This window comes from Eretmochelys imbricata, chromosome 1 (genome assembly GCF_965152235.1).
Source record: "Eretmochelys imbricata isolate rEreImb1 chromosome 1, rEreImb1.hap1, whole genome shotgun sequence".
In the NCBI taxonomy this organism is placed as follows: Eukaryota; Metazoa; Chordata; order Testudines; family Cheloniidae; genus Eretmochelys; species Eretmochelys imbricata.
In genome coordinates, this window is record NC_135572.1 from 311,696,467 (window position 1) to 311,714,853 (window position 18,387).

Below are 18,387 nucleotides of genomic sequence, written 5' to 3' on the forward strand. Positions count from 1 at the left end.
TTAAAAGGCTACACAATGAAATGTTGCTTTTGGGATAATAGCTAAATTTCTACTAGAAAATAATAGTTCATATAAAAATACTAATAAAAGCCTCTAGAAATAGCCGCGGTTTGAGGTGTACTCCAGTTATTCAGATATAATAGTAGATGGCTATATACAATAACATTTTTGGAGAACAATGTCTTCAGCCAAGAGGAGACCTGATCCACATTTAGGAACTTTAGTGTGCATAGTAATTGTATTTTAACACTAGTAGTTTATAGTAAAAACTGTTAGTTAAACTCAAAGGGAATCGCCATCTTTTAAGAAAAGAATTCATTTCTAAAGGGAAAAGCTTTTTCATTGTAGGTCTAACTATTTTATTATGTGATACCCAAATAATATTCACAACAACAGAGAGAGAGAGACTGTGTGTGTGTGTATGTTTGGAGACTAACACTGTGGTTACACTGAGGCAAATCCATTAAAAGCCCTTAACAGATACGTTACAGCTTTCTGCAAAACTTCTGTTAATCTGAAATTTCTTGCTCCTCTCAGTCCTAAAGATGGCAAAGAGCTCTCTGCCTGTGCTTAGAACTTTTTTAGACATTTGGAAAACCCTGTCAAAATTGTCGCCATGTGCTCTCGTTAGGAGTGAGAGAAGGCAAATCAGAGAATTCTATCTCTGAACCAACAGTGGTGCAGGTATTTGGAATACTATTCAGAGCACCAGAGTTCAGCTTGGCTCAAGTAAATAGTGACCTGAGGGGTCCTACAAAAAAAAATGAGGATTCACTAAGTGGAGACTAATCTTTCTCCCCTCCTAACCAAGCCTTCTGGTACTTGTATGCTGCTAATACTTTCCAATTCCAAAGGTAACAGGATGATTTTGACCCAATCGGGACATGAGGAAATTGAAAAATTTCCTTAAAATAGCAATAAAAGTTATCCTGCACCTACTTGGACTTGTTCAGAGCACTCAGCTTTTTAGAAGATGATGTTGACTACCTGTACAGAGATCTACCTATTCATCAAGGAGCTTTGTCATGAGCATTCACCAAATCTTTGACAGTGATTTTGGCACTGACTAGCTGAGAGAATGGTCTTTCTTCCCTTATCAGCCTTTGCCATGATGAACTATTTCCACCACAGTTTGAGAGGAGTGCCATCTCCACTCTGCAAGATAGGGACAGATGTAGGATTTGATTACAGGATCAGAGCCTGTATATGAGTTGACTTTTTAGTATGAGGATTACCTTTGTTTTTAAATTATCCGCAAGCAGTCTAATTTTGCCCTCTTGTGCCTATGCATTACAGTACAGTCTAAAATTAACGCTTTACTGAAGTACAAAATAGTACATAATATTTTTCTATAACCTTTAATACTCATGTAGCATCTTATTTATTTTTATTCTGGAATGTATTCACTGATTTCATTACCGTAATAGTCCAGGATAATTTGGCATCTTTTTTATATGACCCTCTAAAGTGTGTAGTCAGCAGCCAAACACTATCACAATTTTTTTTTAAACAGCGATGCAGCCTTCCTCAACTACTTCATCCCTGAGTTGCACCTTTATGTGCACTAAACAGACAGCATACCTAAGTTATATACCTAATGTAGGTACACTGCATAAGATAAGACAGTTACTACTATGTAAACTTAGGTCATCATCCTGCATACACTTCTGGGGACAGCTGGTGTAAATTATTATAGCACTGGAACTATGACAGTTTATACAGTTGAGGCTCTGCCCCTTGATATCTATGGTGTTGCACACATGCTTAAATGTTTGAAGAGTCTAGACCTAAGATGGCCTATATATGCTGGCAAATATCACTGTTCTTTGAGTGCTTGCTCATGTCAATTCCATTTTAGGTGTGTGCGCGCCCACGTTCACAGTCGTCAGAGATTTTTGCCTTAGCAATATCCATAGAGTCAGCTGTTGAAGGCCGCGCCCATGCGCTGGTATATTATGTGCCGCCAGCATCTCTCACTTTCTTCTTACCACCCATGATGGTTGATCGGAGCACCTCGTCTTGCATTGCAAACGCATTAGACAATGGGCTGTAAAGAACCGCTGTCTTCTTTGTACATAGTTTATAGGTAATTAGTTAGCCATTAAGTTAGTTTGGTAGTTAGAGTCCTGGCTGGGACTTCGCCCTGGAGCAGGGCATTCCCTGTTCCCCCGCTTCAAACCATGCTCGTCATGCAACAGGCCAATGCCTATTAGTGACCCCCACGACAGCTGTTTGAAGTGCTTGGGGGAGTCCCATAGAAAGGACAAGTGCAGAATCTGTAAAAACTTTTGCCCTAGAACCCAAAAGAAGCAGGATATCCACTTGAGGGCCCTCCTCATGGAGGCTGCACTTGGTCCTGTGTTGGAGCCCTCCCGCTCGGACCCCATGCCAAGCACCTCGGCATCAGTGCGGCACGCTCTGCAGCATGCTCTGCTGGCATTGGGCTCTGCACAGCACTGTTCCTCCTCACCGGTGCCTAAGCAGCAGCAAAAGAAGAAGAGCCCTCAGCTCCAGAGGGGAAAGAGACTTCAGGCAAAGGACCTATGTTAGGCTATGTGCCTGCCCCGGGGCTTCATGGGGGTACCGCTGCAGTCGGACCCCCCAGCCTGGCCAGGGATCGGACTCCAACTCCTGGGAGTGGCAGGGGACCCTGGCTTCTCCTAGGGCACTCGTTGCCTGAAGTGGACCCAGCGGCTAAGGAACAAGCAATGCGACTGGCACCGCACCATCCCCACCTGCCTGGAGGAGTCCTCCAGGGCCAGCGGCAGCCTCCTCTTCCCTCCCCTCCCCAGATCCCAAGCCGCACGGAGAAAAGCATGTGTTTTCTCTTCTCCAGAAGAAACTTTTTCTATGCCCCATGCAGGTTCCGGGGTGGCTGAGCAGGCAATAGCACATACCGCCTCCTCAGCCACCCCAGAACAGGCATGGGGCATAATAAATCAAAAACTTCCCTCCAAACCCTGCAATTGGGGATCTGGTGGCTTCCCTGGCCTACTATACCCACCACCCATGCAGTACCTATGGTACTGGCAAGTCCCGCCAAAGATTGCTGTGGCGCAGGTCACGTTCACCTAGACAGTCTCCCAGATGTCAGTCCCCCACCGGGGCAGGATCGCTCGCCATCATGGCACCAATCTACACCTCCCTGGTACCACTCATCGGGCAGGCACCAATCCTCGCCCCCATCTCACTGATCGCTGACTAGGGTTAATCGGCAAACTGAGGCCTCGATAGCCCTGTGTTGGTCACTGGAAGGGCAGTGGTCGGAGTCGGACTGGGAGTTCAGCCTCTCGGCAAGGAGGGGTGATTCGCTGCCGACCCGCGAGACCAGTGTAGCATCTGCAGCATGGCAGCAGGCACCGTGTCCTGCTCAATGGCCATGCTGGAACCCGTGGGGCCTTCCCGTAATGCCAGTCCCATATTCCCACCATTCCTTCCTGGCTGCCTTGGAAAAACCGTCTCCAGCACCGCTGCACCAGAGTCAGAACACGGCACTGAATCCAATGTGGGGACAGTGCAACAGGCTCCAACACCCAAGGAGCCATCCCCAGAGAGGGAAGGGGAACCCGCCCCACGCCCGGTGGTGCAATCATCGTTGTCTTCAGACGAAGTGCTGGCGGGTCCCTCCCAAATGGGCAGTCCCCCCAACGACTTCCAGGAGCACCAGGCCCTCCTTAAAAGGGTGGCTTCCAATTTGAACGTAAAAATTGAGGAGTTCATGGAGGAATCCAATGACCTCTGTCATGTTATATCCTTCTCCAGAACCCGTCCACGCAGAGGTCCTTAAGATTGCCAAATCGCTGTGGCAGATGCCCTCTTCCATTCTGCCTATTTCTAAGAAGGTGGAAAAGAAGTATTACATCCCTGCAAAAGGGTTCAAATATTTGTACACGCACCCTCCAGTGTGTCTGTTGTTAATGAAAGGGACAGGCAGGGCCAAGTCAGTGGCATGCCAAAAAACAAAGATACCAAGAGACTGGATTTGTTTTTCAGAAAAGTTTATTTGATGGCAAGTCTGCAATTTTGGGTGTCTAACCACGAGACCCTGTTAGGCAGGTACAATTTTAATCTGTGGGACTTACTTAACAAATTCAAAGGGGCCCTCCCACAGGACCGAGCCCAGAAGTTTGCCTCTTTGGTGGACGAAGGCACAGTGGTGGCGAGAAGGGCCCTCCAGATAGCCTGGGACGCTACAGACTCAGCGGCTAGGGTGGTCGCCTTCTTGGTGGCCATGAGGCACAGCTCCTGGCTGCAGTCCTCTGGGTTATCCCAGGAGATGAGGCACTCCCATCTCAGGGGATGGGGCTCTTCTCCATGCTCATGGACTTAAGGCTCCACAGCCTTAAAGACTCACATGCCACCCTCCACTCCTTGGGCCTTCATAGCCCTCAGCAGGACAGGAAGTGGTTCCATCCTCCACCTCTTCCACCCCCCAAGTCTAAGTCCTGGGGGAGTCCTTGGCTGAGCACCTACAGGAGAAAGGATAGAGACAAGGGTCCTCAGCGACGACACCCATCGTTCTCCGGTTCGTCTGCTCAGCCTGGCCTTTCCAGGAGAAAAGGAAGCCAGAAGCAGGCATTTTGAGGTTCTGCTCGAGGACGGCGCCCCAGTCACTTCCCAGGATCCACCCTCCCACTCTTTCCTCGACCGACTGTGCCCCTTCGGTTGGGTTGGTATCGGCTGACCTCAGACTCTTGGGTGCTTGAAGTAATATTTTCAGGTTACACCCTGCCGTTCATGGCCAACCCTCCGTCCCACCCACCTTCCCATTCCCTTTCCAGGGACCCTTCTCATGAGCAACTTCTCGTTCAAGAGGTCGAGAACCTCCTGCAACTGGGGACAGTGGAGGAGGTCCCTTGAGACATGAAAGGAAAAGGGTTCTACTCCCGCTACTTCCTAATCCTGAAAGCAAAAGGGGGCCTCAGACCCATTTTGGACCTGTGTCGCCTCAACAAGTCTCTCAAGAAGTTGAAGTTTCACATGGTCTCCCTGGCCTCCATGAGCTTCTCCCTGGATCCGGGAGACTAGTACACTGCCCTCAATTTGAATACTTTCATACTTCCATATTTCCATTTTCCCAAGGCCTAGGGGCTTCCTCCATTTTGTGCTGGGCCAGCGCACTTCCAGTTCACGGCACTGCCATTTGGTCTCTCATCAGCCCCAAGAGTTTGCTCCCTGTCTTGACTTGGGGCGATTAATAAATGAGAAAAAGTCAACCTTCAGTCCAGTGCAACACATAGAGTTCATTGGAGTGGTCCTCGACTCTACTTGGAGCAAAGCCTTCCTCCTGGGGGCTCAGTTCCAAGCCATGATGGACCTCATCTCATCCATGCAAGCCCACCCTCTCACCACCGTTCACAGATGCCTGCAATTGTTGGGCCACATGGCAACCTGCACTTACGTGGTCTGACATACACAGCTCTGCCTCAGGCCCCTGCAGACATGACTGGCGTTGGTCTATGGACCGTGTGGTCTGGGTCCCAGACCTGTACTGTTGTCACTCACCTGGTGGCAGAATCCTGAACTGGTGTTGGAGGGAGTTCCCTTCGTGGCTCCATCCCCGTAGGTGACCCTTGTTTCCAGTGCCTCAGACCTGGAGTGGGGAGCCCACCTGGGCGATCTCAGCATGCAAGGCCATTGGTCATATCATGATTGCTCCCTACACATCAATGTCAGGGAGCTCAGAGCAGTTCACCTGGTCTGCCAAGCCTTCCTACCTCACATAGAAAGCAGGGTGATCCGGTCCTGATGGACAATACAGCAGCTATATTCTACATCAACAAGCAAGGCAGAACCAGATCGTCTGCCCTTTGCCAAGAAGCCCTCAGGCTCTGGGACTTCTGTGTGCAACATGACATTCGTCTCCTAGCTGGACACTGGGGCCATGAACACATTGGCAGATCACCTCAGCAGGACCTTCTCATCTCGCCACGAGTGGTCCTTCCATCTGGAAGTGGTCAGCATCATCTTCCAGAGGTGGGGGACTCCCCAGGTGGACCAGTTCACACCCAGAGAGAACAGGAAATGCCCCATTTTCTGCTCAATTCGAGGGGTCAACAGAGACTCCCTGTCAGATGCTTTTCTACTCCCGTGGTTGGGGCCTCTGTTGTATGCCTTCCCCCCAGTGCCGTTAATTCACAGGGTCCTCATGAAGATCCAGCAGGACAGGGCGAAAGTGATCCTCAGAGCGCCGGCCTGGCTGCGCCAGCACTGGTTCAGCATGGTGCTGGACCTCTTGGTGGCTGCTCCGTTACAGCTACCGCTGAAGCCGGACCTGCTGTAACCAAAATCACAGCAATCTTCTGTAGCAGAACCTGGCAGCGCTGCACCTGATGGCTTGGATGCTGCATGGTTAAATGCCGGAGGAGCAGGAGTGCTCAGCTGGTGTCCAACTGGTCCTGTTGGGCAGCAGAAATCCCTCTACCAGAGCAACCTACCTGGCCAAATTGAAATAGGTTGCTTGTTGGACCTCGGATAAAAGCATTCTGCCCGAGTGGGCCTCGCTGCAGTTAATCCTGGACTACCTTCTTCATCTCAAGCTCAAAGGCCTGTCCCTTTGATCTATCAAGGTCTACTTGGCTGCGATCTCGGCCTTCCATCTGCTGCATGAGGGTAGGTTGGTTTTCGCCCAGGACATGACTTCCAGGTTCCTCAAGGGCCTCAAGCACCCTACCCACACATTAGGGAACTCATCCCTCCATGGGAGTCTCATGCTGTCAAGGCCCTTCCTTACGGGGCCTCTGGCTTCCTGCTCTCTCCTTCTCCTTTCCTGTAAGGTCACATTCTGGGTTACAATAACATCTTCTCACCAGATCTCTGAGATTAGGGTGCTTACCGCAGAACTGCCCTATATGGTCTTTTACAAAGACAAGGTCCAGCTGCGGCCTCACCCAGCTTTCCTACCTAAGGTGGTCTCAGTTTCATATGGGCCAGGACATGTACTTACCTGTCTTTTTATACGTTGGAGGAAGAGCCTAGGTTGCATTTCCTAGATGTCAGGAGGCCGCTAGCTTTCTACATTGAAAGAACCAAACCATTCCGCAAGTCGACACAATTGTTCGTTGCAGTGACCAACTGGATAAAAGGTCGTCCAGTGTCTGCTCAAAGAATTTCTTCTTGGATCACTGCCTGCATTCGCTGCTGTTATGATCAAGCGAAGATGCCACCTCCAGCAATTATCACCGCCCACTCAACCTGGGTGCAAGCCTCTTCGGCAGCTTTCCTAGCCTAAGTGCCTATCCAGGACATCTGTAGGGTAGCCATGTTCACCTCCCATTACACACTTGCCCAGAGGGCCCAGGACAATGATGGCTTTGGTAGAGCAGTACTGCAAGCCGCTAGATTGTGAACTGTGAGCCCACCTCTGAGGATCCTGCTTGCAAGTCACCTAGAATGGAATCAACATGAGCAAGCACTCAAGAAAAAACTGGTACCTACTTTTGGTAACTGTTGTTCTTCGAGATGTGTTTCTCATGTCCATTCCATTACCCGTCATTCTGCCCCTCTGTCGGAGTTGCTGGCAAAAAGAAACCGAGCGGGCATAGCGTCAGCTGCCCCTGACGTACCAGCACATGGGCACAGCACTCAAGGGGGCACCACAGCCGACCCTACGGATACTACTAAGGTGAAAATCTCTTACTGTGCATGTGGGCGTGCACACACCTAGGATGCAATGGACCTGAGCAATACATCTCAAACAACAATTATGTAAGGTAGGTAACTGCTTTTTTTCTGTATGTGATTATTTAGTCTTTAGTATGCTGAGTGAAAAATCAATTTAATGGACTATTTGTCCTGCACAGGCAGAATAAAAATTGTTCAGAATGGAACTTAAATTATTGGGGGGAAAAGTATATTAGTTGAGAAATAGCATGTGATCATGTAATGAGATTATATTTATATGTAGAAAGAAGCAGAGTAAAGCTTTTATTGTGCAACGAAACTTTGGCATTTTCTGACTTTTGTGTGCTTAACCATGCAACTTTACCGTTCTCATTCCCCCTTCTTTTTTCAAAAGAAAAAATATAGAAATTCTATATTGTCCAATTCTGTGGCTGAATACTACTGAAATGCCCCATCCAGGCATCTTATTAGGTCTTCAGGAGCATCCTATTAACCTTAGCAAATCTTTTTAGACCCCCCCCCTCCCCTGCGCTCCTTGGGCATGTATGGCATTTCTATGAAGTCTTTGCCTCCCTCGTTATGCACCTCCATTAAAGTTTTCATTGTGTAGCTAAGTTAGCCACGCTCTGTCAGCCATGCATTCATATACACTATGGTCTTTTTAGTTGCATCGTTAGAGAATTTATGGTTCGATCCAAAGATTTCTCTTGATTTCATTGAGTTTTAGATCAGACACCAAATGAGAGACTGGGCAAAATGTACTGAGGTTGCAGAGAGTGTAATTTTCAACAGCTACTAACTTGGACAAATTCATTAAGGAATTTCCACCAGAAAACTTCTTAATGAAGGCCACATTTCAACTTTGTACCCTTGTGTGTTTTGGTGTTAGAACTGGATTGAAAAAGAAATAAGGAACTTGTGTGTACTCCAAAATGTCTGAACTTTTCAAAGAAAGATTAAACTTTCCAAAGAAACTTACCTTTGGGCAGAGACCAAACCTATAAAATTATAGTCCAAATGATCAAATTTCCAGCGTTAAATAATTTAAAAACAGTGGATGAAAATACAAAGGTATATACAACTTTAGTTAAAGGACACCAATGCAACTTTAAATATAACAGAACAAAAGCAAGCTTCAATACATAGAACAAAATGTGTGTTAAACATTCCAACTCATCTTCCTGGGTTTTGATATTTCCCATTCTTCATCTGTATGTATTCTATTTAAACGATAAATTCAGCACGCAGTTCCATCTTTGGGTCTTTTTCAAGTGATTAGCAAACTTTTGACACTATATAATTATAAAATGTTTCACTGCATATTAAAACTGTATTTAAAAATGCTGGAATCAACCATACACAAAACAAAACAAAAATAGCATGATTTCACACGTCAAACATTCCCCAGTGCATGCTTTTGTTTAACCTGATCTCCATCTATTTTAAATATTTGTATTCCAAAGAAGAGAACAGGTAAAGACACATTCTTCCTTTGTAGATGTCTTGGACCCTTTTGACATGTCAAGGTTTATGTCCTATGGTGGATTAAATTCTTATATTTTCCATGTTTGGTACTAGATCCAACTCCAAGAAAACAGACTTCTGAAGGTAATATATTTGGAGATCTCCAGCTATTATTAAGTAACCTACTATGGGTTTTCTGCAGCAACTGTAACTCAGCTATATTTTAAATGTAGAACATGTAATGGAGAAAATGTATCATCCATGTATAGTAATAGATAGTGCTACTGATGCATAGGACCCTGAAATTATGTGCACTTGAATAACTACACTCACTTGAGTAGAATTGCAGCATTGGATCCATAATGGATTTCTTCTTTCTATGACCGCATTTGGCCTCCCTTACTCCTGCTGAGTAGTATCCCACTGCATGAGTGGTTTCTTTGAAATCAGTGGGATTAACCATGGAATAATGGACTACTGCTTCCTGAATCTGGGCCATACTGAAGTTGTCACATGGAGGGAAAAAATTACTTCATTTTAAGAGGTTTCCACTGTAATAGTGTATTTGAATTCAAAATATGCTAATCCATCAGTATCATTGATATTTTTCATATGAAATTACTTCAAATAAGTGCCAAATAATAAATAGTACTCTATAAAAATCTTGGTTAATCTCTGCTTGATTAATGTGTCCAATTAAAGAACCAACAGATCTCATAATTTGAGCCATGCTCTATATAATTTTTATATAATTTATAATATAAAGTTGACAATCTTGAAACAGTTTCTACTGTATGGCCAGCACATTTTTCTAAACTTGGTAGATAATACAGTGAAATGATGTAGTCTAGCTGCTGAATTCTATAATGCTTACAGCTGTTGAAAACTGGTAAGTGGAAGACCTGCAAGCAGAAATGTAAGAGGTGAGATATGATTAAAAGACAAGGTTTTGCTAGCCTGCCTAGAAAACATAACTCTCCATTTGTCTGTTTCTTGATGTGGTGGTAAGACACCTTGATTACATAATTAATGAAGGCTTCAAGTGATGGCTTAGAATCCACAATAACTTGAAGGTCATCATGAACACTGTCGGAAGGATAAAGAGAACCACCATAAACGACAACTAATATCTTTGTATCAGTGATCACTTTTTGGCAAGTATGCTTTGGTGAAGTTAAGTTTGAGAAAAGGGACATCATCGATGACTGAAATTTATATTCAATCTTGTTACATCAGAAAGAATAATTTAGACATATTTACGCAATTACATTTTAGTAAACTATTGTGCCAGCTTAACTGTAACACATATTCCGGTAAAAGTACATTAAACAGCAATCCAAAAGCAATTTAGCTGCTGAAGGCATTATTTTGTATCTAATTATTCACAAATTAATGAAGAAAATTAAATTCCAATCACTGAAAAAATGAAGCAATTGTGAGAATCAGAACTACAGATTAGTTAAAGCAAAGCTATGCAATGCATAACATAATTAAAGCATTCTTTTATTCAAATTCAATGCTTAAAAAAGAACAAATCCATCATCTTGAAATTTGACTTGTAGCTTGACATTAAAAATAATATGAGTAGAATTTTCAGTGGGGTAAGCACAAAACTAGTTCAAGTAGTGTCACTCTCAATTAATGTACTCAGGTGGTGTGCCCATTAAAATTCCCACTTGTGGGTTCAGCTCTCTATGCAAATGGGGTCATTACCTGGAGAATTTAATTGGGTATGACACTGGGAGTAGGAATTTTCCTTTCAAAATAAACCCACTTGCACACATTTTCACTAGAAATTTGATTGTTACATATACTTCATATTGTTTGGCTCTATAAATATTTACCAAAATCCAGAATGTCTTCACTTTATTTATTTATTTATTTATTTATTTTACAGGTGATTCATAATTCATCAAATGATTTTTAAATTGCAAGACTTGTTAGAAGAGGCCTTTGGTAAATATCTGTGTTTTTGTTGTTTGTTGAAATCATGTTTTTATTTTACTATCCTTTAAGAGTTGTATCAATTTTTTTTTAATATGTAAAACCAGAACTTCTTGGTTTCTAAAATCTGAACATAAAAATAAGGACAAATTGTACTATCGGGTATGTATCTAAACATTACAGAGATTGTTTCATATGTGCTTAAATATGTTACATTTCTAAGAAGCATTATTTATTACTTTTATTACTGTATGGAGCAGAAGAGTAAGCTTAAATGAGATTAGAATAGAAAAGAGTAAATCCCAAAAGACTGTAAAAAATAATATACAATGGTATGAAAATAAACACATCCCGTAAATGTAATGTACCGTGAGTCGTAAATGTTCCACATTCCTAAGTGTCAAAACTTGGTCTATCGGAACCAAGCTGACATAAATAGGCCTCAGGTAGGGGACATGCTTGGTGTTGGGAGTTAGAACTGTTGCATTTTGAATGGAAGAGAGGAGCCTGGGCAGTGTATACAGGCACAGAAACACTCACTTGGAAAGCTGAATAGGCCTTTGTTACAGTGAAACTAAAACAGTAATTCTGTTGCACTCTTACTTTTGGAAGGGCTGGAAGTAGTCCTAAGACCCCACATTATTACTGATTTATGTATACAGCTCTCAAACACAAATCACATTGCAGGCTTTCTGGGTGCAGAAACATATATTATCTAATGGTTGGGGAAGAGAAAGTGTATGTACACAATTTTTTATTTTATCCCATCCCTATTTGTCACTATTCTATTCCTGCCCAGCCCTAAAGCTTCTCACTGTTTTTACCTCTTCTATATTTTCTTCCTTACAAACCAACCTTCACCTATTCTCCAAATGTCTTTACCCGTTTTTTATTGCATTGCTTTCTACTGCCTTATACCCATTTGTGCATAAATGTAATTGCTAAGTAAGTGTGTCAGTGTAAATTTCAGCCTTATGATGTGGTTGCAACAGTTTGGCCAATTTGATAATTAAATTTATGATTGTGAGGTATGTTCTATCGTAGAACTTAATGTTCCAAAAAGATTAGAGTGCCAGGACTGTGCCAATATTCAAAAAGGGCAAGTGGAATGCCGCAGGGGAGCCTGACATCCATTTTGGGCAAAATAATGGAAAAACTAATATGAGATTTATGAAGAATTAAAGGATAGGAATGTAGTTAATGTAAAAAATCAATATGGTTTTATTAAAAACAATAGGTCTTGTCAAACAAACTGGATTCCATTCTTTGGTGAAACTACAAATTTGGTTGATAAAGGTAACTGTAGATGATATATACTTAGACTTTTGTAAGGCATTTGACTTAGTACTGCATGACTCTCTGATTAATACGTTAGCACTATAAAATAACAATTAAGCACACATTAAATGGATTAAGATACTGGATAATTGACAGATCTCAAAAAGTAGCTGTCAATGGAGAATCATCATGGAATGGTGTTTCTAGTGGGGTTCTGCAGGCATCATTTTAAGCTGTATGCTATTCAACATATATATTCATGACAGATGTGGAAGCAAATATAAAATCACTGCTGATCATAGAATCATAGAAGACTAGAGTTGGAAGAGACCTCAGGAGGTCATCTAGTCCAACCCCCTACTCAAAGCAGGACTAACACCAACTAAATCGTCCCAACCAGGACTTTGTCAAGCCGGGCCTTAAAAACCTCTAAGGAAGGAGATTCCACCACTTCCCTAGGTAACCCATTCCAGTGCTTCATCACCCTCCTAGTGAAATAATGTTTCCTAATATCCAACCTAAACCTCCCACACTGCAACTTGAGACCATTGTTCCTTGTTCTGTCATCTGCCACCACTGAGAACAGCCGAGCTCCATCCTCTTTGGAAACCTCCTTCAGGTAGTTGAAGGCTATTATCAAATCCTCCCTCACTCTTCTCTTCTGCAGACTAAACAAGCCCAGTTCCCTCAGCCCCTCCTCATAAGTCATGTGTGCCAGCCCCCGATCATTTTTGTTGCCCTCCTCTGGACTCTCTCCAATTTGTCCACATCCTTTCTGTAATGGGGCACTCAAAACCGGATGCAATACTCCAGATGTGGCCTCACCAGTGCTGAATAGAGGGGAATAATTACTTCCCTCAATCTGCTGACAATGCTCCTACTAATGCAACCCAATATGCCATTAGCCTTCTTGGCAACAAGGGCACACTGCTGAAGCATATCCAGCTTCTCATCCACTGTAATCCCCAGGTTCTTTTCTGCAGAACTGCTGTCTAGCCATTTGGTCCCTAGTCTGTAGCGGTGCATGGGATTCTTCCATCCTAAGTGCAGGACTCTGCACTTGTCCTTGTTGAACCTCATCAGATTTCTTTTGGCCCAATCCTCCAATTTGTCTAGGTCGCTCTGGACCCTATTTCTACCCTCCAGCGTATCTGCCTCTCCCCCCAGCTTAGTGTCATCCGTGAACTTGCTGAAGGTACAATCCATCCCATCATCCAGATCATTAATAAAGATGTGATAAAAATCTGTGGATGACAAAAAGATTGGAGCACTGATAATTTATGATGAGGGAGGTCAGTTAAGATGGGCTCATTCAAAGGAAGTATGTTTCTGGTATGTTTTTGCCATACACGTTATGCTTTAGTGAAACACAAGTTATTGGGCTGAATACAAGGGTGCTACAATATCAAGATCTAGAGATAGACTGTGTCTGAAATGTGAATTGTTTCTTACCTGATTTATTCTAGTGGTTTCTACAATGTCTTTGTACTTTCCCGTTTCCCTTCCAACAGTAAATTATATGGGCCCAGAGAATATGAGTTCTTCAAGTGCTTGCTCATGTAGATTCCATTCTAGGTGTGCACGTGCTCAAGTGTGTGGCTGTTGGAGGTTTTTTCCTTACCGATATCTGTAAAGTTAGCTGTGGTGCCCCCTTGAGTGCCATGCTCATGCGTCGGTATATTAGGCACTGCCGGCGCTATGTCCTCTCAGTTCCTTCTTACTGCCTGTGGTGCTTAGTCGGAGTGCCTTTTCCTTGCCTACCAACAGCTAGCGGTTTTTGTCTCTTCTGACTTCAAGCCTTGGGGCCGTGTACAGTTTGTTTACAGTAGTTACTCATTGGTGTTGTTAAGTATAGTTAGAAGTTAGAGTCCCAATGGGGACTTTACCCCAGGCTGGACATGCCCCATTCCCCAGAGTTTAAGCCCTGCTCTGACTATAACAGGGCTGTTAGTGAATCATAGAATCATAGAATATCAGGGTTGGAAGGGACCTCAGGAGATCATCTAGTCCAGCCCCCTGCTCAAAGCAGGACCAATCCCCAACTAAATCATCCCAGCCAGGGCTTTGTCAAGCCTGACCTTAAAAACTTCTAAGGAAGGAGATTCCACCACCTCCCTAGGTAACGTATTCCAGTGCTTCATCACCCTCCTAGTGAAAAAGTTTTCCTAATATCCAACCTAAGTCTACCCCACTGCAACTTGAGATCATTACTCCTCATTCTGTCATCTGCTACCACTGAGAACAGTCTAGATCTATCCTCTTTGGAACCCCCTTTCAGGTAGTTGAAAGCAGCTATCAAATCCCCCCTCATTCTTCTCTTCCACAGACTAAACAATCCCAGTTCCCTCAGTCTCTCCTCATAAGTCATGTGTTCCAGTCCCCAATCATTTTTGTTGCCCTCTGCTGGACGTTTTCCAATTTTTCCACATCCTTCTTGTAGTGTGGGGCCCAAAACTGGACACAGTACTCCAGATGAGGCCTCACCAATGTCGAATAGAGGGGAACGATCCCGTCCCTCCATCTGCTGGCAATGCCCCTACTTATACAGCCCAAAATGCCATTGGCCTTCTTGGCAACAATGGCACACTGTTGACTCATGTCCAGCTTCTCGTCCACTGTAACCCCTAGATTCTTTTCTGCAGAACTGCTGCCTAGCCATTTGGTCCCTGGTCTGTAGCGGTGCATGGGATTCTTCCGTCCTAAGTGCAGGACTCTGCACTTGTCCTTGTTGAACCTCATCAGATTTCTTTTGGCCCAATCCTCTAATTTGTCTAGGTCCCTCTGTATCCTATCCCTACCCTCCAGTGTATCTACCTCTCCTCCCAGTTTAGTGTCATCTGCAAACTTGCTGAGAGTGCAATCTACACCATCCTCCTGATCATTAATGAAGATATTGAACAAAACCAGCCCGAGGACTGACGCTTGGGGCACTAGAAATGCCAACTAGACATGGAGCCATTGATCACTACCCGTTGAGCCCGACAATCTAGCCAGCTTTCTAACCACCTTATAGTCCATTCATCCAGCCCATACTTCTTTAACTTGCTGGCAAGAATACTGTGGGAGACTGTGTCAAAAGCTTTGCTAAAGTCAAGGATTAACACGTCCACTGCCTTCCCCTCATCCACAGAGCCAGTTATCTTGTCATAGAAGGCATTAGATTAGTCAGGCATGACTTGCCCTTGGTGAATCCATGCTGACTGTTCCTGATCACTTTCCTCTCCTCTAAGTGCTTCAGAATTGATTCCTTGAGGACCTGCTCCCTGATTTTTCCAGGGACTGAGGTGAGGCTGACTGGCCTGTAATTCCCAGGATCCTCCTTCTTCCCTTTTTTAAAGATGGGCACTACATTAGCCTTTTTCCAGTCATCTGGCACCTCCCCCGATCACCATGAGTTTTCAAAGATAATGACCAATGGCTCTGCAATCACATCCGCCAATTCCTTTAGCACTCTCGGATGCAGCGCATCTGGCCCCATGGACTTGTGCTCGTCCAGCTTTTCTAAATAGTCCCAAACCACTTCTTTCTCCGCAGAGGGCTGGTCACCTCCTCCCCATGCTGTGCTGCCCAGTGCAGTAGTCTGGGAGCTGACCTTGTTCGTTACCCACATAGCAGCTGCCTGAAGTGCTTCGGGGAGTCACACGTGAAGGAGAAGTGTTGCATTTGCAAAAAACGTTTAACCCAGGACATAGAAAGTGTGTGACATCCGTCTGAGGGCCATCCTCATGGAGGCTGCTCTCTGCCCGGCTTCCGAGTCTTCCTGGCTGGACTCTACTTCAGTACCTCAGCCTCGCTGCGTAGCGCGCCCCCAGCACTGGGCTCTGCCCGGCACCGCTTTCCATCACTAGTGCCCAAAAAGAAGGCCAAGAAGCACGGCTCCCCAGCACCAGGGAAGAAAGGCCATGGGATTTCAGGCAAAGGATCCGGTTCGGGCCGCCTGCCCACACCAGAGACACATGAACCTGCCTCCCCAGTCGGGGCCTCTAATCCCCAAGGGATCTGCCACCCACTCCCAGAAGCCTCCGCAAGTGTGGCTAGCGTCAGTCTATATCCACAACAGGCACAACCTAGGGTAGTCAGGGTGCCAGATCACAACCTGTCATCCCTGGATTTATGGTTGGACCCTGAATCGGTGTTGGATGGAGTTCCCTTCACGGCCCCATCCCCGTCACTGATCCTGGTCTCCAATGCTTCAACCTGGGCTAGCTCAGCATGCAAGGCCGCTGGCTGTGGGACGATCTGGCCCTCCATATCAATATCAGGGAGCTCAAAGCAGTTTGCCTGGTCTGCCAGGCTTTTTTGCCCCACCTGAGGGGCAAGATAGTGCAGGCCCTGATGGACAATACTGCTGTGATATATTACATCAACAGGCAGGGTGGAGCCAGGTCATTGGGCCTTTGCCAAGAAGCTCTCTGCCTTTGGGACATCTGTGTATGGCATGCCATTCTTCTGGTAGCCGTGATTCTGCCCAGGACCAGGAACATGTTAGCAGATGACTTCAGCAGGACCTTCTCATCTTACCATAAGTGGCTGCTCCATCTGGAGATGGTCCATACGTTCCCCCAGAGGTGGGGGTCTCCCTAGGTAGACTTGTTCGCGTCCCATCAGAAAAGGAAATGCCACGTGTTTTGTTCAATCCAGGGAATGAACAAGGGCTCCCTATCAGATGCTTTTCTGCTCCCATGGTCAGGGTCCTTGATGTACGCCTTCCCACCAGTGCTGTTGATCCACAGAGTCCTTGTGAAGATCAAACAGGACGGGGTGAAGGTTATCCTGATAGCCCCTGCATGGCCTTGACAGTACTGGTTTGGCACGCTGCTGGACCTTTCGGTAGCCACCCCATTGCAGCTACCTCTCTGGTCAGACCTGCTGTCCCAGAACCCCAGCAGTCTTCTGCACCCAAACTTGGCGGTGTTGCACTTGACTGCATGGCTTAATGAGGAGGAATGGAAATGCTTGGCCTATGTCCAACAGGTCTTGTTGGGTAGCTGAAAGTCCTCCACCAGAGCAACCTACCTGGCCAAGTGAGAAGAGGTTCATGTGCTGGTCCTCAGACTGCAGTATCCGGGCTGCAGGCTTTGCTGCAGGTGATCCTGGACTATCTTCTGCACCTCAAGCTCCGAAGGTAGTTCTTGTCATTGATCAAAGTCCACTTGGCGACTATTTCTGTCTTCCACCCTCTGCTCCAGGGCGGGTCGGTCTTCGCTCATGATGTGATGGTCCAATTTTTGAAAGGTCTGGAGCACCTCTACCTGCACATCAGGAATCCCATCTCTCCCTGGGACCTGAACCTTGTGCTGTCACAGCTCATAGGTCCTCCCTTTGGGTCTTTAGCTTCCTGTCCCCTTCTCCTCCTCCTCCTCGTGGAAAGTTTCTTTCTTAGTCACAATAACACCCGCCCCCGTCTGAGATTGGGATGCTTACTTCAGAGCCGCCCTATACTATGTTCTACAAGGACACGGTCCAGTTGCGGCCACACCCAATGTTCTTGCCCAAGGTAGTTTCACAATTTCATGCTGGCCAAGACACATATTTACCGGTCTTCTTTCTGAAGCCTAATAAATCGAAAGAGAAGTGCAAATTGCATGCCCTGGACATCAGGAGGGCACTTGCTTTTTACATCGAAAGGACTAAGCCATTTTACAGGTCAACACAGTTGTTTGTTGCAGTGGAGGACAGGATGAAAGGTCACCCAGTGTCTGTGCAGAGGATTTCATCCTTGATCACAGACTGCATCCATTATTGGATGAGGTGAGGCCTCATCTGGAGTACTGTGTCCAGTTTTGGGCCCCACACTACAAGAAGGATGTGGATAAATTGGAGAGAGTCCAGCGAAGGGCAACAAAAATGATTAGGGGTCTGGAACACATGACTTACGAGGAGAGGCTGAGGGAACTGGGATTGTTTAGTCTGTGGAAGAGAAGAATGAGGGGGGATTTGATAGCTGCTTTCAACTACCTGAGAGGTGGTTCCAGAGAGGATGGTTCTAGACTATTCTCAGTGGTAGAAGAGGACAGGACAAGGAGTAATGGTCTCAAGTTGCAGTGGGGGAGGTTTAGGTTGGATATTAGGAAAAAC

General features: G+C 45.4%; 1 protein-coding gene across 2 annotated transcripts in view; it reads left to right on the forward strand.

Annotated features, from left to right (window-relative positions):
• The window catches only part of MDFIC (MyoD family inhibitor domain containing), a 176,837-nt gene that overhangs the window by 64,186 nt on the left and 94,264 nt on the right, over positions 1 to 18,387 (forward strand). For both annotated transcript variants that reach the window (XM_077834251.1, XM_077834253.1), the window contains exon 6: positions 10,985 to 11,043. In XM_077834251.1, coding sequence (XP_077690377.1) covers positions 10,985 to 10,995 — 11 coding nt within the window. In that variant the 3' untranslated portion in view covers positions 10,996 to 11,043. The remainder of the gene's footprint in view (positions 1 to 10,984; positions 11,044 to 18,387) is intronic.